At 31.1% G+C, this 22,840-nt stretch overlaps 2 protein-coding genes and 1 long non-coding RNA gene across 3 annotated transcripts; all 3 read left to right on the top strand.

Annotated features, from left to right (window-relative positions):
- Positions 1-6,290: 6,290 nt before the first annotated feature.
- Positions 6,291-21,795, top strand: LOC115724913 (protein SRG1-like). The gene is made up of 4 exons (XM_030654286.2): positions 6,291-6,734; positions 7,036-7,283; positions 10,150-10,477; positions 21,300-21,795. The coding sequence occupies exons 1-4, from the start codon at positions 6,468-6,470 to the stop codon at positions 21,540-21,542; spliced, it is 1,086 nt and encodes a 361-aa protein (XP_030510146.2). The 5' UTR covers positions 6,291-6,467; the 3' UTR covers positions 21,543-21,795.
- Positions 11,210-13,111, top strand: LOC133039026 (uncharacterized). The gene is made up of 2 exons (XM_061117840.1): positions 11,210-11,803; positions 12,593-13,111. Exons 1-2 carry the CDS (start codon positions 11,699-11,701, stop codon positions 12,938-12,940), a joined length of 453 nt encoding a protein of 150 aa, XP_060973823.1. The 5' UTR covers positions 11,210-11,698; the 3' UTR covers positions 12,941-13,111.
- LOC115710630 (uncharacterized) lies at positions 18,234-19,872 on the top strand. The gene is made up of 2 exons (XR_009688571.1): positions 18,234-18,650; positions 18,739-19,872. It is a non-coding gene; the product is annotated as an uncharacterized LOC115710630 (long non-coding RNA).
- Positions 21,796-22,840: the final 1,045 nt, after the last annotated feature.

Below are 22,840 nucleotides of genomic sequence, written 5' to 3'. Positions count from 1 at the left end.
TATTATAATATATTTTTAATAAACTCGATCTAAACACCGACTACGAGTCTGAATTCGGGTTCGAATCAGGTCTAAGTCAGAAATTGGCGTTCATCCTGAATTCTTTCTAAATATTATAATATAAACTAATACGAATCATTTGTTATGTATTAAATTAATACAACTTACATTGTATTAAAAATTTTAGTTGTAATAATTAATACAATATATTGTTTTATTTAAACATAAAGTTATTTATTATTAATACAATACACGACTCTTATACAGCCTACCAAATGAACATGAACGATATATGTATTTCTAAAATATATTTCAAGAGTTATCGAATATGAAATTATGGATAGGTTTTGTTTTAGAATTTTTTTTATGAGAAGTTTTGTTTTAGATTGGGTTGATTGGGGCATCCAACAATAGTCCGAAATAATTAGAATAATATGTCAAATCAAAGAAGTATAATATATTTTGTTATTATAATAATGATTGGGAGATTCACGTTAATTATAATTAATATATCAAATCAAAGAAGTATAATATATTTTGTTATTATAATAATAATTGGGAGATTCACGTTAATTACAATTAATATATCAAATCAAAGAAGTATAATATATTTTGTATATATTTTGTTATTATAATAATGATTGGGAGATTCACATTAATTATAATTAATATATCAAATCAAAGAAGTATAATATATTTTGTTATTATAATAATAATTGGGAGATTCACGTTAATTACAATTAATATATCAAATCAAAGAAGTATAATATATTTTGTATATATTTTGTTATTATAATAATGATTGGGAGATTCGCGTTAATTATAATTAATATATCAAATCAAAGTAATATAATATATTTTGTTATTATATTATAATAAATGTGAGATTCACGTGTTGCAAGTAGCTCTTTTAGTGAATGTTGTCTTTTTGCATGATTATTTTTTTATTATTTAGTAGAAAACAGCTATTTATAGTCTACCAATAATGTAGAATAATAGTGTTCAAATAAAATTATGATAGGTCAAATAAATAGATTTAATAACATGTATTTCAAATAAATCGTGATACAGTCAATGGACAAGAAAAGTGATCCATTTTATGCTAATGAGTTCTACATCAACAATCTTTCAATTTTAACAAATACATAAGTATTTCAAGTCTTTCTATATTTATGGATTATTTTATATTATAATATGATTATTTTATCATCTTTCTTTTATTTTATTTATATTTTTATTAAATAATGTACTAATAGAATTTTATTTATTGATGTTTTGTAGGTCAGTTTTGTGGAGAGATTACAGAGACTTTGCCAATAAGCATAATTCAAAGATTGTCTCTTCTGATACATGTTGTTTCTTGGTTTTGTCTATTTTTTTAGGTAGTATTTCAGTATTACAAGCTAAAACTTAGGTTCTTTTGCTATCAACAAAGGAAAGGTATTTTTTAATGAGCTGGGAGTGCTATTTGAGAATATTATAGCTTTATTATCTAAATTTTTAGGAGTAGTTTTGTTCCATGTGGCTCGCAATAAGATTTCTACAGCTCATGGTTTGGCAAAGCATGCCCTTCGGTTAGAGGATGAGCTGTCCTGGTTCGAGGAGGTGCTGCCGCCGATTGTAAATTGCTGCATCATTAATCATGTATTATTTTGATCACCACATCAAAAAAAATAGATTTAATATGTATATTTCTGTAAGGATTTTTTACGATTAGGGATATAGCAATTTTACTAAGAAACTAATTTAACTAGAGGTACCCTACCCATATGATTTGGGTATTATCTATTTGATTAGAGTATAAGATAAAGGTGAAAGTATGAAAACATGTACGTGCCCGGTGCGATTATAGGATAGGGTACAGGTTTAGGTGTATCCTGCCTTATTACTCTACTTGATCCTATATATAATCATATCTATATGTATATTTGAATGCATTTGGTGTATATTTGGAAAGTACATAAAAAAGATACTTTTATAATTTATTATTATGTCATTGAACATAATTTTATTGATTTTTTTAATCATTGTTTTTCTTAAAATTTATCAAGATAGAGTTACCCGTGAGTAACCTATACTCGTTAAGGTAATACCACATACCCTACTCGCAAAAATAACAGGATAATAGGTGTAGGCTAGAGTATATGGATGAAACCTTTTTCATAAAGTAGGGTCGTGTAATACGCTTACACTACCCATACTTTTTTTGTAGTGACCTCAAAAGGCAGGTCGAATAGGGAACACTGGTGCTCGAAGACACTAAAGATTCTGACCTTGGTGCTTGGTATAGATGAACACGGTGGACGTGTTAGGGTCATGGTGACTGATTGACTGAGCTAAAGACGAGACTTCAATAGTCTCAGGAAATAGATCGTCAAACTCAACAACAACTCAAGGAACTTGTCCAACAAATTGAAGACTACTCAACATAACAACGTGGCTGGGACGTCAAATGCATCTAGTTCAAGTATAGGAGGAGCATATAAAATGAACCAATGAATGTTTCACTACCGACTGTCTTTGCTCCACCACCGAGTGTCTCACTCAACCACCAACACCACCACCTAGTGTCTCTGCTCGACCACCAGCAACACTACATGTCTCTTCAAGTAACCTATACAAGCTAGTAATTAATAGGCAATAATTAATCCTCATATACATGTAAGTTTTGCACCTAATTTCTATCATCTACAAAAGTTGTATTTATGTATATAAAAAGATTACACTGAGCTAAGACATCCCTGTTAACTTAGGCAACTATAAACTCAACTCTAGGAACTTTGAGATTCGAAAAGGCCGCATTTCGAGCCCTCCAAAGATGATACACCAATACTACCACAACAACCCCAAAAATATTCCTACAAAAATGAGGAAGCTCATGTCCACGACGTAACCATCTAAGCAATTTATGAATATTAGTTTCACGAACTTTCCACCCCAACCAAACTTAATCTTGTCAAGACAAAATCTACTCAAAGTGCAATATCAAAGAAAAAATGGTCAACATCTTCCCTAGTAACATCACAAAGTACACACAATTATTCATAACACCAAAATGGTGTAAAAGACCTCTTAGTCTTCAACCTGTCCAAAGAAGCTAACCACAAAATAAAAAATGTTTACGAATCATTAACTTTGAAAGATTTGAGGAACCCATTTGTTGATTAGCATTTATGAGTTTTTGGTAGATGTGATGAATACTAAATTTCTCTACCCACTACAAAAAATTTCACTTTTAGTCACAATAAAACTTATGATAAAAAGTAAAAAAGTTGTGACTAATTATAAATCATCATTTTTATGTTGTGACTAAAAGGTTCGTGACTAAATGTATTAGTCACAAAAATCACAATTTGTTGTGATTAAATGTGTTTTTAGTCACAATAGTTGTTGTGATAAAAATTAAATTAGTGACAATTTTAGTTACAATTAACTTTTTATTGTTACTAAAAGTTACATTTAGTCAAAAAAAAAGTTATGTTGTGACAAAAAATTATCACTGAAAAGAGTTAGTTTTTGTAGTGACCATAAGATCATGCATGCCCAAAATATTTTTAAGACTGTTCTTCGATTTCACAATCTCCCTCCAAGACCAACTAGCATTATAGCATTATTAGTAGGACCAACTCATTTGTTTTTATATGATCTTTTGAAATGCATTTAGTAGTGTCTAATAATTGAACTTTTCGTATTATATCACAAAAGTAATAATGATATCTTGTTTTGGTGTGTGTGGTCATAAGATCAGAAAAGAGAAAGAGAGGGAGAAAATTAAGAAAACGGTGGTATTAATTAAATTATTACTACATAGAAAAGGCTAAAAGGCATAAGTAGTAGTAGCACCTTCCTACGTATTAATATTGTTATTGGTGTAATTAAGTATTGAGTGTTATATAATTTAATGTAATAATTTTTAAATAGTATCGCTAATCAATTACAAAACAACATCTCTAAAAGATGCTAAGCACCACTAGTGTCCAATAACAATGTTGTAAGTGTCTCAATCGATTCCTAATTAATTAACATTTTCATATATGAATTATTATGTAATTATGAAATAATTAATTAAGGTTATGATCCAATAATGGATTACATCTAATAATATTTTTATATGTAGCTATCGATAGTACTATAGCTTAACTTCTCCTATATATACACTTCCCTACATACAAATTCACGATCAAGAAAAAAACATAAAAACATATATACATCTAAAAAACGATGATGATGATGATGAAGAGTTTAATAATTTTTCTATTTGTGGTTAATAATATGGGGTGGTGCTATGGTAGTAGAGTAGCACATAGTGTTACTATGATCCCAAGTAATCGTTGTTATATAGAAGGTGAGTATTGCAGTGCCTTACCTTGGCAAATGAAAGTTTGTTGTGAAGGGTTTAGCTGTGAAGGGTTTCTGAGTAGTGAAAACAGATGTGTGAGATATTTAGATTGTCGCAAACTTGGTGAAGAATGTGCTCTTTTAACCCCTTGTTGTTACCCAAATCATTGTAGTGGTACAACTTCCCCTGGCTCAAAATGTTTGGCCCCTAGAACTTCTTCTTCTACTTCTACACCATCATCAATATTGGCACTAGCTCATGTTGATGAATAATTATATATATGTATGTGTTGTTTGTTTTTGAATTTTAATAAGAAAGTACTGATCTCTAGTAGTACTTGTATAGACTAGCTAGGATATACATATATGTCAAACCATGTTATTATAATGTGGTAATATAAGATGTATGTATTGTATCCCAATTGGTACTTTCTCATGAATAATAATATATATATATTTATGTATAAAATAGTAACCCAGACCCGCCCGTTTATCATGAACGAGTTCGAATTGAACCACCCGTCCTATATGGGTGTTTTCCAATTTTCGGGTTTTACAGGTTAGGTTCGTGCAGATTGGTCGAGTCCAGGCGACCAATGTTCAATCCTACTATCTACTAGCTTAATTTCTCCTATAAATATGACTACATATACACTTGCACATACATATATATCATCAAGAAAGAATAAAAACAAGATTATCACAATATATACACTTTTATTGGGTATTACTCATTGATGGGTAATATTATGAAAAATTGAGTTTTATGCTTAGTTTTTTTTTTTTTATCTAATTAAAAAAATCTCTCGTTTTTATATTATATGAGTTGTGATTGTTCTATCGGCTGAAAAAAAATAAAAAAAAAAGTTTTTCAACTAAAAAAAAGTTTTTAAAAAATACTGATAAAGTTTTTTTTTGAAGGAAAAAATACTGATAAAGTTAACCTTATGACAATTATAAATAAATTATAAAATAACCAAAAAAACAATATCTAATATTCTACTGAAGTACTTATTTTTTGAGGTAAAAAAATTCAAACCATAAAAATAAAAATTTCTCAAAATTAACTTATTTTATTATTTTATTTTTTTTTAAAAAAAAATTGATCTATTATTTAAAAATCATAAATATATACATTATATATATTATTAAATATGTTAATATATAATTTTATAATTTTCCCCCTCAAAATAAATTTATTAACAATTTGCCCCCTACTTGTGAATTGGCTCCATCTGTCGGTGAGGGTTTCCTACTTTTCTATCTATTGTTATATAGTCAACGATTCCCTATATTTAATATATGATTTATTGCACATTAATTACTAATTAGAGTAGGTAAGGAAAAAAATATGTGCCAATATATATATAATTTCATTTTAAAAATAATCATATATAAATATGAATATATATAAGTGTACTATAAATGAGTATTACTCATGAATGTGTATTATTAAGAAAATTTGACTTTTTATGGGTAATTTTGCTATATCTAATTAAAAGATTTTTTTTTTTTTTTTTTTTACATTATATGATTGAGGTTGTTTTATTGGGTTAAGGAAGCAATAAAACCAAAGTTGAATTTGATGAGTAAAAAGAGACAAATAATCAAAATAATGTTAAATATAAACATATTTTTAATTTATTATGAAAAAAAATATTTTTTAAATTAAATAATAAAATTAAGCACGTAATTAAATTTAAAATTTTCTTTTATTATTGATCGTTTAATTAAAATTTCATTTTTAAAAATCCATATTTTTAAAATTAGTATTTAATTATAGTTTTTTTAAAAAAATTCTCATCAATGGCTATTATACCCATTAAAATTACTGTTAGATTCAAGACTTCATTCAAACAGGGGCAGAATAAAACATCGAAACAATACAGTATACAAATATAACTATACATATTTATTTAAAAGGGGTGTGTAGTTATTTTCTTCTACCTAATTAATTTTTATTTTTTTTTTTGTATACATCCACATGAGCCTCAGATCCTTCATTGCATGTGGCACTATATAAATATAGGTTGGATATATCTATATTATATATTGGTCATCACCTCTTCAAAAACAAAATCATCTCAAACTAATATCAACTCTTCAAAAAAATCTCAAATTAATCAATAATGGAGTTTAAAAGTTGCAGTTTGATTGTGCCAAGTGTGCTTGAAATGACAAAAGATCCCAATATGGTGACAGTTCCAAGTAGATACATCCAACTTGAACAAGATCAATTAGATGAAGCCAATATTGATCTCAATTCTTCTTCTGATGATTTCCCAGTTATCAACTTCGAAAACTTGTCATTGCCAATGTCTCATCATAACTCACAACTCTATGAATCTGAACTCACTAAGCTTGACTTAGCATGCAAGAACTGGGGCTTCTTCCAGGTATTTATTTATATATTATATATTCTCTATTTATTATAATATTTCCGCCAAAAAATATACTTAAAGTTATTCGTAACATTTATATTATTTTTTTAGCAGCGAAAATACTTAAATTATTAATTGTGTATCCAAGTTATTATAAGCATATCTAATAACTTGAGTTAAAAAACATAACAAGTTAAATATTTTTGCTGCTAAAAAAATTATGTACTAATTTTAGCTTTTTTGTCGTAAATATTCTTAATATTTACATTAATAATAATAATAATAATAATAATAATAATAATAATAATTTTTGCAGCTGGTAAATCACGGTGTAAGTAATTCTGTGGTAGAAAAAATGAAGGAAGAAGTGAAAAAATTGTTCGAATTGCCAATAGAGGAGAGGGAAAAGCTATGGCAAAGGCCGGGAGAAGTAGAAGGTTTTGGTCACACTTTTGTTTTTAACGACCAACAAAAAGTTAATTGGAAAGATGACTTGTTTCTCTTTACCTTACCACATGCATTGAGAAACCCTAATTTATTTCCCAATCTCCCTTCTTCATTGAGGTATTACATCTTTAATTAGTTATGAGATGTGATTAATTAATTTCTGCAAAATATTTTTTTATTTATATTTATAGTTATCTTTTAGAATTGTATCCTTCTTATAATGTGCATAACACTTCAAACACATAAATACTGCAAAATAATATTGAAAATAATCTATTTTCAACCATTATTAACCATATGTATATATATTACTTTTATTACCACTTAATGATAAATGTTTTAAGGAACATTATCATTAAGTCAACATAGTATTTACTATAATCATCAAGAAAATGAACATAGTATTTGAAACCATCTTTTGAGACAACATGGGAGGGGCCCCACAAGTCAGTGTGAATGAGAGCTAATGGTTGGGTAGCCCTACTGGTAGATAAGGAAAATGGCAATTTATGGCTTTTTCCTTGATGACAAGCATTGCAAAATTGTAATGCCTTTAGAGAACCTGTATGAGAGATATGGGGTAAAATTTTGGCTAAAGTATTCTCAGCAGGGTGCCCCAATTTGGAGTGCCAATTATTTATGTCATTAAATTTTGATGTAGAGTAAGCTTGTGGAGGAACATCAAAAACAACTTGGCTACTTTTATTAATTGTTGGAGAATTACAATAGTCGGATTGTACATTAGAATGACAAGAACAAGAACAGGTACAACATGAATTATCTACCCTAGAACTTGTGGTAAGATGACATTGAATGGCTGAATTAGATGACTCTCCAAGCTGGTATAAACCATCTTTGGCCCTCCCTTTAAGAAGAACAGTCCCTGTTAACTTGTCCTTTACAAAGCAACAAGATTTATGAAATTCAAGAAAGACATCATTGTCAGTGGTGAGTTGAGAAACACTAACTAAGTTTTTCTTAATAGCAGGGACATGTAAAATGTTTTGTAAATGCAAAGGAGATGAATTGCTAGAGGGAATAGACAATTGGCCAATATGGGAAATGAGTAATTGCTTACCATTACCCACAGCTAGAGACTCGGTTCCTTGGTATGGAATAGCAGTGTCCAAAGTGACATTGCCATGACTGACATGGTTGGTGGCACCGGTATCCACATACCAAAGATCATCATCTCCCATATCAGGAAGAATTGTTGTGGTTAAAGCCTGTGGATCATAGGTAGATTCAATCTCAGTTAAAAAAGCATGAGAAGAAGAAGAATTACCATACTTGGGGGTGGTGAAATTCTTGTCAAAGCGGTAGTGACAAACAGCCGCTGTATGACCAAAGCGAAGGCAAACTTGACACATTAATCTGGAGCTATTCCCACGCCCAAAGAAACGCCCATTGGTACGGTTAGACTCAGCATTTGGAGCACGAGAAGAAGGCATACCAGATTGGGAATTACCCCCATTTCTTGACTGGTTGATACTCAAATTGGCTTGCATTTTGAGAGATAAATCGGTGATACTACTGTGATGTTCGAGACGGGATTCATGAGAAAGGAGCAGGGCCTGTACTTCCTCGAAAGAAAGATTGTCACTACGGGATGTGATGCCGGATACCACTGGATCGAAATCTGGTCCAAGGCCATTCAAGAGTTGGAGAACCAAGTCTTGGGTGGAAACAGGTGAACCAGCAATTGCCAAAGCATCAGCAGTAGCTTGGGCTTTCTCCACATATTCAGCAATAGGTAAGGTGCCCTTTTGAAGTCTTGAAAAATTACCTTTCAATTGCAAGAGCCGTGCCTTAGTTTGGCTGGAAAATCGTTGTTCAAGAGCTCGCCAGACCGTGAAGGATGTTGTAAATGTTGCCACAGAAGCAAGAATAGGTTCGGACATGGATGACCGAATCCAAGAAAGTAAAAGCTGATCCTTCTTTTTCCATTGCAGGTACTCTGGGTTGGGGGTTCCGTTGATCAGATGTTGGGGTGGGGTGATTTCAGTGAACAAGATTTGATCCAAGTCATGCCCGATTACAGTAGGAACAATTTGGGATTTCCAAGAGAGGTAATTGAGGCGATCGAGTTTGACGGTGAGGGAAGAGGACAACGAGTTGGCAAATGGATTCCAGTGAACGGCAGGGGCAGCAGGAGCCGTAGGGGCAGTAGGAGCTGTAGGGGCAGGAGTAGCAGCGGTAGCCATGGTGGCGAGAGGATCGGAGGTGGAAGATTCCATTGACGCAAGTCAGAGACGATGATACCATGAAGAAGGTAAAAACCAGTGGAGAAGAAAAAAGCTAAGAGCTGAAATGAAAGAACAAAGATTGAAAATGAATGCAAGGCTTACCCGAAAACAGGGGAGCCATTTCTTTATTTATAGACCAAAGTAATACAAAGCAGTACATAAAAGTTTGTTACATGCTAAAACAGAATTAACAACTAATTAACAAAAAATCTGTTAAGTAATGATAAGTTGGTTAACAATTTTCAACCATTATTAACCATATGTATATATATTACTTTTATTACCACTTAATGATAAATGTTTTAATGAGAATTTTTTTAGGAGATGAATATAACTATCATAAAAGATTGCAATAATAATAATAATAATAATAATAAATAAATAAATAAATAAATAAGAAATTTTATAGTTGCTTTTGTCTATCTAGTATAAGTGCACTAGAGCTTATATTTAAGGAGATAGCATATAAATTCAAATTTGATAACAATAAATACTATATACAATAATTTCAATTTTATCATGTATATTTAATATATAATTTTTTAATTAATATTTTTTAAAATATTTAATTTATTGATTATTATTAATGATATTTTATTATTTTAATACAAATCTGTACCTTAAAATGGTTTTATTGGGCTAGATATACAATCTATTATTATTATTATTATATTGTTGTTGTTGTTAATTCCTCTTTTATTGCTATTATTCTAACACACATACATAAATGTGTGCAGGGAAATTTTGGAAATTTATTCATCAGATTTGGCAAAGCTAGCCAAAAGTATAATCTCCCAAATGGAAAAAGTTCTTGGAATAGAAAACAAAGAAATTTTAAGGTTAGTTGAATTTGATGGAATGCAATCAATAAATATGATCAACTACCCTCCATGCCCTCAACCAGAGAAAGTTATAGGTGTGAAACCTCACTCTGATACTGTGATCCTTACCATTCTCCTTCAAGCCAACCAAGTAGAAGGCCTCCAAGTAAAGAAAGATGGCAAGTGGGTCCTTGTGAAGCCTCTCCCAAATGCTTTTATTGTCAATGTAGGAGATATACTAGAGGTAAATAATAATCTCTTAATTAACTGGTTAAATATTATGTTTGGTGTGATTTAATTTAAGGGTAAATACTATTTTTGATCATGTGTTTTGCAAAAGTTATATCAATTTGACAAAATGGACCCTGAACTGATTTTTTGTTAAAATAAAACTTAATAATAATCCGATCTGGAGATGTTATGACAAAACTGGTTATATTTTCCATATCTGGTCGTGTTAAAAACTGCCTTAAAGTTGGTTATATTAAAAAGTAAAATTGTTAAAAATTGAGCGCAGAGTCCGATTTTTACCATTGTGGAAAATAAGGTCTATTTTGTTATTTAAAAAAACAGAGACTTCAATTAATAATTTTTGCTAAACACAGGGTCTAAAATAATATTTACCCTAACTTTAAAAAAAATTATAAATTTTATAGATTTTTATATCTTCTGTGCAAAAATATGACTCTTTTTCAAAAAAATATTTTATAGGAAAAATTAAAAAATATAAAAAAAAATTAAGGATAACCAATTATCATATACTGATTTTTTTCCATATTTTTAACTTTTTTTAAAAAATTCCATAAACTAACTTTTTATTAAAAAAAAAAGTCATACTATTAAAAACTCATACCTTAAAACCCGTAAAAATGAAAATATATTGTATGTGAAGGGTGGAGCCGGAGAAATTTTTGGCCTAAGAACATTTTAATAATATATAAAAAAAAAAAAAAAATGGGTCCATTGTCATTTTTCCTTGTTTTACACTCTATACGTTTTTTATATGAGTAATTGGCGGCAAAACCTCCCCAACTATCAATTTACTTGCAAAAAACCATCCAACCTCATATTTTGGTGGTAAAACCCTCCAAAGTGCACTTCCGTTTACATTTTTAAGGTACCGTCAGTCTGACCTCGTTAAGCCCTAATTTTGCCCACGTGGCAATGACAGGTCAGTTAAAAATTATCCTATGTGGCATATTTAAAAAAAAAATATTAAAGTAAGTAATTAACATAAAAATAAAAACTTTAAAATATAAACAAAACCCTAAAATTTACAATAGAGACTGGAAATTAAAATCTACACAGAAAAGAAAGAAGGAGACGAAGAAGAAGAGAAAGAGCAGAGAAAAAGAAGAGAAAGAGGGGAAGAAGAAGAAGAGAAAGAGAAGACGAAGAAGAAGAGATAGAGGGGAAGGAGACGAAGTTCAGCAGAAGAAGGGAAGAACGAAGAACAAGAAAGAAAATGACTGTAAAATGTCGTTGTCGTCCTCCGAAGAGATCTATGATTTTCACCTCTTGGACTGATGCAAATCCAGGTAGAAGATTCATGAGATGTCCTCTGTACAATGTAAGTTTGCATATGTTGTATGTAAATATGAATTTATTATTTTTCCAAGTTTTTTTTTTCTTTTTCGATAAATCAGAGGATTGGGAATACATCTAGAACAATATAGAACAATAGATATTATTCTTAGGATGAAAGTAGTGAATACAAAAGACCCAAAATAAAAGAAAGATAGATACGTACCAAAATTTGAAGCTTTAATCAATTAATCTTAGGAATGCATTCATAGAAACCCAAAACCTTTAAAGCCCAAATAGAAATAAGTAACAATAGATATTCAAAAAAAAAAAAAAACAGTAGGATGAAAAAACTGTGTTTGTTTGCCAAGAAGGAAAAGTGAATGAAATAGAAGAAAATAATGTAAAGGGAGGTGAATGAATATATATTCTAGTTTTGTCGGCTCTCTTTACCACACGAACAAGAGAAACTATATGAGCTGATGAGCTTGGATTGGCATTTGATGAGCTAATCTTTTGCAAAGATCATCCCAGTAAGTCAAGCCAATACCATACCACCTTTCAAAGATCTTTCCGTGATTCAAAAAGATAAGAAGAAAAAAAATGAAAACGACAGCTGATTTGTCTATAAATTAATGCTAATTAACACTAATTATGCTTTTTATTTTAAATATATAATTATTGATTTGTGATAACGGTTATATATATTTCAGGTTAATACTAGCTCTAGCTAGGCTACTAAGTGTTTTTCCATACTAGAAAATAGAAATGGGTTACTACTTATACTAAATCAATCTGATATATAGGTATTTTAATTAAATGTTTTTTTTTACAGCAAGTTGGTGGGTGTAAATTTTGGGAGTGGTATGACCCTCCGATGTGTGAGCGTGCTGCAGTAGTCATACCAGGCTTGCTGAGAAAAATAGGGAAGTTGGAAGATGAACTTTCATCTATGACGTCGAAAATTGCTGAACTTTCATCTATGTCGAAAATTAATGAACACTCATCTATGTTGAAATTTGACGAAGATCCTGATTTAACAAACATGGATGAGGGCTACAATGAAAGCTTTGATGACAGCAGCCCAAGTATTCTTGTTCCTGAAAATAAAAGCAGTCAAACTTTTAGATTTGTATTAATTTGTATTGTAGTTATTTTTGCTTTCCTGTGGTTAAAATCATAAAATTATGTAAGGTGGTGTTTAGTTTACCGAAATGTAATTGTAATGGTAATAGGAATAGTAATGGAATGTAAAAGTAATAGTAATGGGAATACTATTACCATGTTTGGTTTATTTTGTAATTAGAATTGAACTTATAAAACTTTGATTCAGCTATGGTTTATTTTGTAATTATAATTGAATTGAGAAAACTTTGATTATATGATGGTTTATTTTGTAACAGAAATAATAATAGGAATATTATTACGATGTTTGGTTTATTTTGTAGCTAGAATTGAATTGACAAAATTTTGATTCCATTATGGTTTATTTTGTAATTAGAATAAAATTGACAAAATTTTGATTCCATTATGGTTTATTTTGTAATTAGAATAAAATTGACAAAATTTTGATTCCATTACGATCTTGATTCCAATCAATCAAAAAAACAAATTCAAATGTAATAAAATGAAGGCAAAAGTTCGCTCTAATTTTTTATTTGTCAATGGTTTATAGTTCATTACAAAATAAGCTCCTGATGTTCACTTAACTTAACCCAAAAAAGAACATTCAATGGCAGCAACTCCTAATTTCACATATAGTTCATGTGTGCATCCTAAAACATAGAACTCACTAAATTAAGCAGCATCCAAAAAAAAGTAGGATATACTGCTTACAATTCATACATCCAGTACTTACTTACATAACAAAAAAAAACAATTACAATTCAAACACTAATTTAGTGGTGTGCTATATCAAGTTGTAGGATTGGAAGACCCTGCATTTGGAGCTGCTGGTGCATTATCCCTTGTCTCCCTTGCCAACCGTTTCTCTTTCCTCTTCCTCCTCTTCAAAGTTTCCTCACTTGGGTTTTTGGAAGGTGGGCGACCTCCTTTGTTCTTCTCCACCTAAACAATAAGGAAAAATAAATAACAATATGTATCCTTCAAATAACAATATGTAAATTAAATACCTGTGTCTGTGGGGTTGTAGTCTTTGGTTTTTTGCATTTGGCTTTTGTGTGTCCAGCTTCTCTCGTTAGCTTGAGCAATGCATAACCAGTCCAAATCTCCTGGTTTTAGTTGCAGTTGGTGGTGGTGGCTCATCACCCGCTCTCTTTCTCTTCTTTCTAGGTCTGCCTGGAAGGTTGTGGTCTCCAGGAGGCAAGATCGGATTATGACCTTTGTTGGGCCATTGGTCGGGGCTAGACATAGGAAAGATTGTGCCTTCATAAGCAGCTTGAAATGCTGGCTTCTGGTAGTAATCATGAATATAACCCCATTGATGATGGTTGCAAAACCAAATAGCAGCCAAAGCATGTCCACAAGGTATTCCTGAGAGCTGGAATACTCTACAAGTGCAAGTTCGTTTATCCAAATCAACCGTAAATGCACCTCCAATGTTCATCCTAACTTCAAACATTGTTGCATTGGCACGTGTAACTGAACAGTGTCGTGAAACGTTCTGCCGTTGTCTGACAATCTTCACAATATTGTTGTGGACAGTTTCTGTCCACCTCAACACAGATTCTCTTCTCTTGCAAAATCGACACATCAACCAGAATCTTATACTCTCTAGAAGAGTAATTATTGGCTTGTCCCTTGCATCCATGATAGCGTGGTTAAAACTTTCACATATGTTGTTCAGTAACATGTCACATTTAACTCCCTCTTTAAAATGTGCTTTTGTCCATTCTGTTGGTGGTTTAGCAGCCAACCAGTTGTAAGCACTCTCATTTTGATTCTTTAACTCTTCCATTCTGGAGTCAAAATCTGCTGGTGTTGTGGCTCTAGCTGCTGCCCAAAGCATCTGTTTCAACTCGAGTCCCGGATAGTCCTTTTTAAAGTTTCCATACATGTGTCTCACACAAAAGCGACTGTCCGGGGTGTTGAATATAGATTCCACAGCATTTTGGAGACCCTTTTGCCTATCACTCATCATAGTGAATGTGTTAGGGTTAGTCGGTGTCAAATCATCCTTCAACAACTCTAAGAACCATGTCCAGCTGCTAGTTGTCTCTTTTTCTGTAACTGCATATGCTATTGGAAATATGCAGTTAGCCCCATCTATCCCAACTGCTGCCAACATCACTCCTTTGCAATAACCTTTAAGGAAACACCCGTCTAAACCTATTAGTGGTCTGCACCCTCTTAAAAATCCATCCTTGCAGGCTTTCAAGCATATGTATACTCTCTTGAATATTCTTTTTCCATCAACTAAGTCAGTCTGAATCTTAGCTGTGCTACCAGGATTTGTAGCTAAAACCTGATTGCAATAATCCTCCAACATAGCATATTGTTGAGCTACCGATCCCTCTAACTGAGCCCTTGCATAATTCTTAGCCCTATAAAATTGAGACTCGGTTACCTTTGAGAACTTGCTGTCTTTTGTCATCTCCTTGAAGGATTTGAAGTCCATGTTTGGATGCATCCGAAACTGGTCTAGGAAATACTTTGACAACCATCTGGCATTAATGTGTCTATTATCCAATGCTATTCCACAATCGTGAGTTTCCTTGTAAGATGTCACCTTAAATGTCCTCTTATCTTCTTGGACATGAGCATGAACAAGCCATGGACACCCATTTGCTTTGCATTTGGCCCTAAACTTCCTACTGTCATTGTTTATCAGAACATACTCTTTACACATGAAAATGAAATGTTCTTTGAGAGCAGTTCTGAGTTGTGTTATATTTGCAAATTCCATTCCCAAAGCAAACTGGAAATCTTCTATTTTCTGAGTTGGATTATATTCCAACTTGTAACCACTTGCTTCGTCATCTTCGCTGTGAACACTTCTCAAATCTTCTGCATCTTCAACCATAATTTCCTCCTCATCCCTATCATCAACTCTCAATTCAGGCACACTACTCCACCATGTATTAGGGTCGGTTGGCCCATAATCTTGCCTTTCAACTTCCACTTCAGCAACATATTCCTCTTCAACAAATTCAAAATCAGCTTGTGTATCACCCTGAACCTCTGGTTCTGCATCAACTTCAGGTTGTGCAAACTCTGGAACCTCTGGTTGTGGTGGTTCTGCACCAAGTTCTGTATGTGGTGGTTCTGTTTCAACCTCTGGTTGTGTCTCTGGCTGAGTGTCAAAAATAAATTCAGGAGCTAATACCTGAAATGGTTGCAAAACAAACACAATTAATTGAAGCTTTGTTCTGAAAAAAATATGTATTCACTATTGATTAGTATAGTAGAAGAAATAATAGAACCCAGTAAAAATTAGGAACTTCCATGATTAGTGATCATTAGGATTTTCTCTGGTTTCAAGTGTGTTGACTTGCTTAAATATAGTCCAAAATCTCATTTTTGTCTATGATATTGAGAATATTTCAAGGCTGATGCCCATATACCTTTTCTTTTTTATCTCAGGTAACATTGGAAAGTGACACCACAAATGAGGACAGTGAAATTTATAAGTTTAAACAAAAATTAGTTATAATAGCCGTTGTAATAGTTGACTGATGAAATATAATAGTAAACCTCTGGTTCTGCATCAACTTCAGGTTGTGCAAACTCTGGAACCTCTGGTTGTGGTGGTTCTGCACCAAGTTCTGTATGTGGTGGTTCTGTTTCAACCTCTGGTTGTGTCTCTGGCTGAGTGTCAAAAATAAATTCAGGAGCTAATACCTGAAATGGTTGCAAAACAAACACAATGAACATTCACATCCAACAAGAGCAAAATGCATATTAAAAATTTATTAGAAACTTTGACCATGCTGCTTTGAACAACAAATACAAAAGTGATCAGTATTGAGCAAATAATTGCATATTAAATTGTAAGATAAGACCAGTATACTATTTAGCTGTAACTGATCATAAGCTCAACACTTTACCCCAATTTAGAGCCATTGAATCTCTTCCACTATGTAAGAAAAAGAAAAATACTATGTTTTCATCATAACCTATATTAACATATTTAAGAAATCTAACTCTCACAATAGGTAGAGAGATATATATATAATTTGCAAAAAGAATAAAAAAATCTACTATACACATATATACATGAACTGACGCTCATGTCAGTGGTCATTCAAGCTATATATCACTCAAATAAGTACCATGGTTTCAAATTAGAGACAAAGATGTAGCTAGAAACTCTAAACTATATCACTCATGAGCAACATCATACCAAAAACAAATTAACTATAAATGGCCCCGAAGACAGCATGGCAGAGAGGCTGTGATTTTAAGCAAAAGCAACTAAAGTGAGGGAATATTTACCACATGAGATGGTGAGGGTACTTCACGTGTTTTTGATTGTTCGCTTGGTTCACCACATGATACCTACAAAAAAATAACAATTCAGTTAATAATCAATTAAGAAATCAGACTATTATCAAAAATTTATTAGCATAAGTGTTCCACCTGATCATCTTCACACTCTAATTCTTCCTCAGCAAACACCATGTAATCATCTTCGTAACTAACATCTAACTCTTCCTCTGATTTTGATTCGATTTCAGAATCAGATGATATATTAATAGGACTACATGTTGCAGAATTTACTTCATCAGTTGAACCATGTGCTAATGCATCACCCCATTTCACAAACATGTTGAAGAAGTAGTCATCAGTGCTTATCTTTCCCGATGGATTAACAACAACATCCACTTCCAAATTTGTATCCGAGGGAAGCTCTTCAATTGTGCACTTATGCAATTTTTGAGAATCTGGTATGTGTCTCAGAGCTTCCGGGTCTTCTTTCCACTCTAGATCCACAATAGGTTCTGGCATAACCATATAAACTTGAGCCTCCCTGTATCTCCTATCTCTTAAGTCATCTAAGATAACACTAGCCTCTACAACCCTTATGCCCATGTTCAAATGCTTCTTATATGGCTTAAAAAGAAAACCAAAAGGAAATTTGTAATTTAAACCTATAGCCATTTCTTCTAACTTTTGCCTATTGAAACCTTCAAATTCACAGTTGTCGAAGTATGTAAACCCCCCTCCCTCGTACCTTAAGTTTCCATATGGAGTAAACCACCGACCCCCGTGAAATAGTTTCACAGTAAATAGATCATCATTGCAGCCTGCAATCAAATTAAAAAACAATAATTTAGCCAATGTATCTAACAGATAGAGCTTACCATCAATTTTCCATACAAGCATGGAGTGAAGGAGACTCTAGTTTCATAACGCCTTATCATCTAAAAGCATTATTTGACTTTAATTAAAGTTAAAGTATATTTAAAAGAATAATAATATATGTATCAGTAATTGTTGCATCTTTTCTAGTGTCTAATATTAAGTCCAAGTCCAAGTCATTACAGTTAGATATCCAAGTGTATGGGGGGTGATAGAAGAGAATTTCCAACAGGTTGGCTTTAAGAGAAAGCTAATTCTAACAAAACATCACCTTTAATTAATTAATTAATTTTTATTTTAATGAAAAAGCATATACTATAAATTGAAACTGAGGCTAATTAATTAGAGTGTGCAGCAAATTCTTTGAGCATATATGGCAAAGGATCAAGTGGCCATACCCACCTTGAAGGTATTAAACCTTAATTAATTAATTAGTCAAGCTTCTTTGGTTTTAATTTGATCCACTTTCAATGTATATATATATACAATATATTAATAATGATTAAAATCAAAAAACTAATTAAGTTTCAATATTATTTTTGTCTATGTTGAGAAGGTTGAATTGAAGGTCTTCATCCATTGTTGTGATGGGTGCAGAAGGAAGATTAAAAAGGTTCTTAGGAGTATTGAAGGTAATTAATTAACAATACTAATTTTGTTTCTTTAATTTCCAAAACAAATTAATAATTGCTAATTTGTGTGTTAAATTGTTTATTGCAGGTGTATTTGGAATAGAAATTGACCCAATGATGCCAAAAGTGATAGTCACAGGAAATGTTGATCCACAAATCTTAATAAAAAAGCTTTGCAAAGCTGGAAAACAAGCACAAGTAACAAAGAGTGAGAAAGTCAAAGACTTTGATGATGATGATGATGAAAACAAAACTAGCAATATTAATAGTAATACTAAAAATAATGAAAACAGTGTTCCTAATTCAAGTGAGACTACTACTAAAAGTGTTGTTGTTCCCACTTCTTCTATCCACAAAACACAAGCCATGCCTATTAATATGCCTAATTTGGTTATAGATTCATCTAATGAGGTTAGAAAACATAATATGATCATTCCTAGCAGAATGGCCCTACTCTGCCAATGGCCCTAGCAGAATTAAAAATCAGTTCAAAGAATGGTTCAAACCAGTTCAAATATCTGAGCAATTAGCTCACAATCTTCCCTCCAAAAAGTGGCAAAACCACCTTAGCATTTTACCCCACTTTCAGCAAAAGACAATTATGCTAAGATTCCCTACAGAACCCATGTGCAAGTGTACCCCACAAGCACGACAACTTGCTAAGATTCCCTAAATTTTTTAACTTTATTAAATAGCAACTAATAGACCACACCTACTTTTATTCTTGATCAACTAACTCACCACCAACCAAAAATATCATATAAAAGGGGTCATTATTCTCTAAGAAAAACCTAGAAATCAAAAGTAGGAGGAGTTGAGATGAACACTTACTGTAATCAGGAGCTGCATCATCCTTGTTCCTCATTCGAAAAGCCATTGCAACCCCCTTCCACCCAGTTTGAAGCCCTCACTCTCTCTTCCTCTCCTCTTCGTCTCCGAGTCGTCTTGGTCTTCTTCTTAGTTTCAGTCTTCTTCTGGTGCGAACGTCTCCTTCTTGTTCTTCTGTTCTCCCCAAACTTCTTCTTCGTATCCCTCTTCTTTTGATTTCTGATTCGTCTTCGTCTTCGTCTCCTTCTTCTTCCTTTTTCTTTTTGATTTTTGATTTTGATTTTCACAGGTACTGTTTTGTTTTATTTTTAAGCTTTGTTGGATGTTTGTTTTAATTTTAAGTTTAGTTTATGTAATTATTTTTTTTTTCAGATAAAAGATTTATTAAATTTCATTTATGATATTTGTTTTAAGTATTTACTATTTATTTTTAAATTTAGTAAATGACATGTCATTGCCACGTTGGCCAATAAATGAATGATCTGTCATTGCCACGTGGGCAAAATTAGGGCTTAACGAGGTCAGACTGACGGTACCTTAAAAATGTAAACGGAAGTGCACTTTGGAGGGTTTTACCACCAAAATATGAGGTTGGATGGTTTTTTGCAAGTAAATTGATAGTTGGGGAGGTTTTGCCGCCAATTACTCTTTTTATATTGTCCTCTTTTATTTTTACCTTCTTTTTTAAAGTCTATCATTTTTACCTCTTTTTTTAAATATTGTACCAATTTTGCCCCTGTCACTTCAAGATACTCTCCATGTGACTCTCTTATGTCAGGGTATTTTGGGTACAATACATATAAAAAGAGGTATGTTTCAATTAAATATAAAATTAGAGGTAAATTTAATCAATTGATTAATAAAAATAGTAGTTTTCAACTTACCCCTAAATGAATTGGGGGTAAGTTAGTAGATGGGCTTGACTAATAGAAAGGGATAATTATATAAGGTACAATTTTTTATAAAAAAAAATATTTTTACGTTTAAAGAATTTTTTTAACATTTTTACGATTTTTCATAGAAACAACAAGAAAACTACATAAAAGTAACATGGAAATGGCATCTAAATAATATCAAACAACAACAAAAATAGCATACATATAACAAAAAATCAACAATAAATTAACAAGATTACAACATAAAAAGACCATCTTTTCTGTAAATAAAATAAAAAAATCGTGAGATATTTAAAATACAGTAAAACCGTATTTTTATAATTTTTTTATTTTTTTGTGTATTTTTGAAATAACACCTAATAGAAAATGTCAATTGGATTGGGCCTACTTATTAACCTAATAAATAAATAAAAAATTGTCTTTTTTTGGGAGCTTTTATGTATGAATCAGATTTTGGGGTCTTGTGTTTATTGAGCCCTAAGCACGGGCTTAGCTGGCCTTAGCCTAGGGTTGGTTTTCTGTATGTGTGTTGCCTCCCACATTATTCATATGTACTACTTTATGAGGCTTATATGTATTAGTCTTAGCTACCAAGTCTTATTCCCATGATAAAATTTTAGAAATTAAATGTTATATTCGATGTGATTAAATTAATCCATCAGATTGGGCCTTGAATTTGACCATTTGGGTGAGCCCTAAGTACGGGCTTAGCTTGCCGTAGCCTAAGATTGAGCTTGTGTATGTGTGTTATCTCCCACATTATCCATCCTTGAGCAATTTGTCATGTTTATAATTATATTAGTTTTAGATACCGAGTCTTAATTCGATAGAGTTTTAATAATTAGAAAAATGTTATATTTAATGCGATTAAATCAATCCAATATATATAATATTTATGTAATTTTCATATGTATGGTGCTTGCAGATTTTAACAAATGGACTATATCCTAGCATTGAGCACAGAGTTGTAGTAAACCCTAAGGAGGAAAGGCTCTCAATTGCTACATTTCTTAATCCAAATTTAAAATATGATATAGGCCCAGCCTCAAGCTTGATCACTCCACAAAATCCTCCCAAATACAAAACAGTTACAAATAAAGAATATGTGAAGGGTACATTTTCCAGTGAACCTGATGGAAAAGCTTATCTTGATATTATGAAATTGTAATTAAGCTTAATTAATTACATGTACTGAAGGACTTGAATCAATAATCAGTTTATTATTAAGATATTTCTTTAATAAAATAATAAATCAAGAGATTGTTCTTGAGGTGGATTTTATCCTTGCTACAAAGGCAAAAGATACATTACTAGTTACTAGTTACTAGTTGCTAGTAAAGTAATAATGCCTTTATTCTTAAAATTATGTAATATGTTATTCATATTAAATAATGTAAACTTTATTAGAAGGCTTTCTTTGATTGGAAGACGATATAATTTTACTTCTTTGAGGGCATAGAGGGTAGTTCATCATATTTATTGATTGCATTCCATTTTCAACTAGCTTGGAACTCCTGTAATTAATAGAAGACAAAGTCACTAAGACCAAAGGAGAAGTTTCTTGATGATGAAATTTATTGGTAATTGTCATATATGAGGCACTCTAATCTTTTATTAATTTATAGAAAATACAAATGAAATAAATGATAGCTAAATAACAAAAGACATGTGATGCATGACAGTAGAAAATTGATTTGTGAATTTATATGAGCTATTATATGTAAACATAAAAAAATTATATCTTATCTATTATATATGTGGTACTAAAATCAAATCTTATCTTTTATATATATGGCACAAAAATAAAATCTTTTTTTTTTAGATTTTATTTTTATATATTAAAGTCATTAATAAAATAGAATAGAATGAAAAATATAAATATACATATATTTTGTTTGGTTATATTATGAAGTATTGGAATGACGTTCTATTATTTTAGTAGAATGATTATTCTATATTTTTAAATAAAATGAATGACAATTATAATGCAAGATAAGAAATAATTTAATAATTTTTTTTATAATTTTTTTATTTATTTTAAATTTGATTCCATTTAATTCTTATTTTTATTCCTATTCATATAATTTTATTCCTCCAATCAATCGTCACCTAAGTATTGATAATATATACTTTTTTTGGTTTCGACAAATGAATACTTTGACAAATATATATATGTATTATATAAAAAGATAAAAATATAAAAAAAAAAATCATGGACAGCTTTATTTTTCAAAAAATAATTTCTTAGCTTTGATTTATTTATAATTTTACAGTCTAAAATTTTTATTTACAAAAATATAATTTTAAAGTTTTAAAATTATAAAAATATAATTTTTTTCAAAAAAAAAAAAAGAAAATAACTTAAATGAGAAATTAACCTCACAATAACTCTAAATAAACTATAACACTCAACCAAAAACACTGATAAAACTAATATATAAAAAAAATTATAAAATAACTAAAAAA

Source organism: Cannabis sativa, chromosome 6, assembly GCF_029168945.1.
Source record: "Cannabis sativa cultivar Pink pepper isolate KNU-18-1 chromosome 6, ASM2916894v1, whole genome shotgun sequence".
Taxonomy (NCBI): Eukaryota; Viridiplantae; Streptophyta; class Magnoliopsida; order Rosales; family Cannabaceae; genus Cannabis; species Cannabis sativa.
Note: the sequence above shows the minus strand (reverse complement) of the source record. Positions and strands in the feature narration are given on the sequence as shown.

Coding starts and splice junctions, on each gene's coding strand:
- LOC115724913 (XM_030654286.2), top strand. CDS start 6,468: ATGGAGTTTAAAAGTTGCAGTTTGATTGTGCCAAGTGTGCTTGAAATG. Junction 6,735..7,035: donor AGAACTGGGGCTTCTTCCAG/GTATTTATTTAT, acceptor TAATTTTTGCAG/CTGGTAAATCACGGTGTAAG. Junction 10,478..21,299: donor ATGTAGGAGATATACTAGAG/GTAAATAATAAT, acceptor TGGTGCTTGCAG/ATTTTAACAAATGGACTATA.
- LOC133039026 (XM_061117840.1), top strand. CDS start 11,699: ATGACTGTAAAATGTCGTTGTCGTCCTCCGAAGAGATCTATGATTTTC. Junction 11,804..12,592: donor TGAGATGTCCTCTGTACAAT/GTAAGTTTGCAT, acceptor TTTTTTTTACAG/CAAGTTGGTGGGTGTAAATT.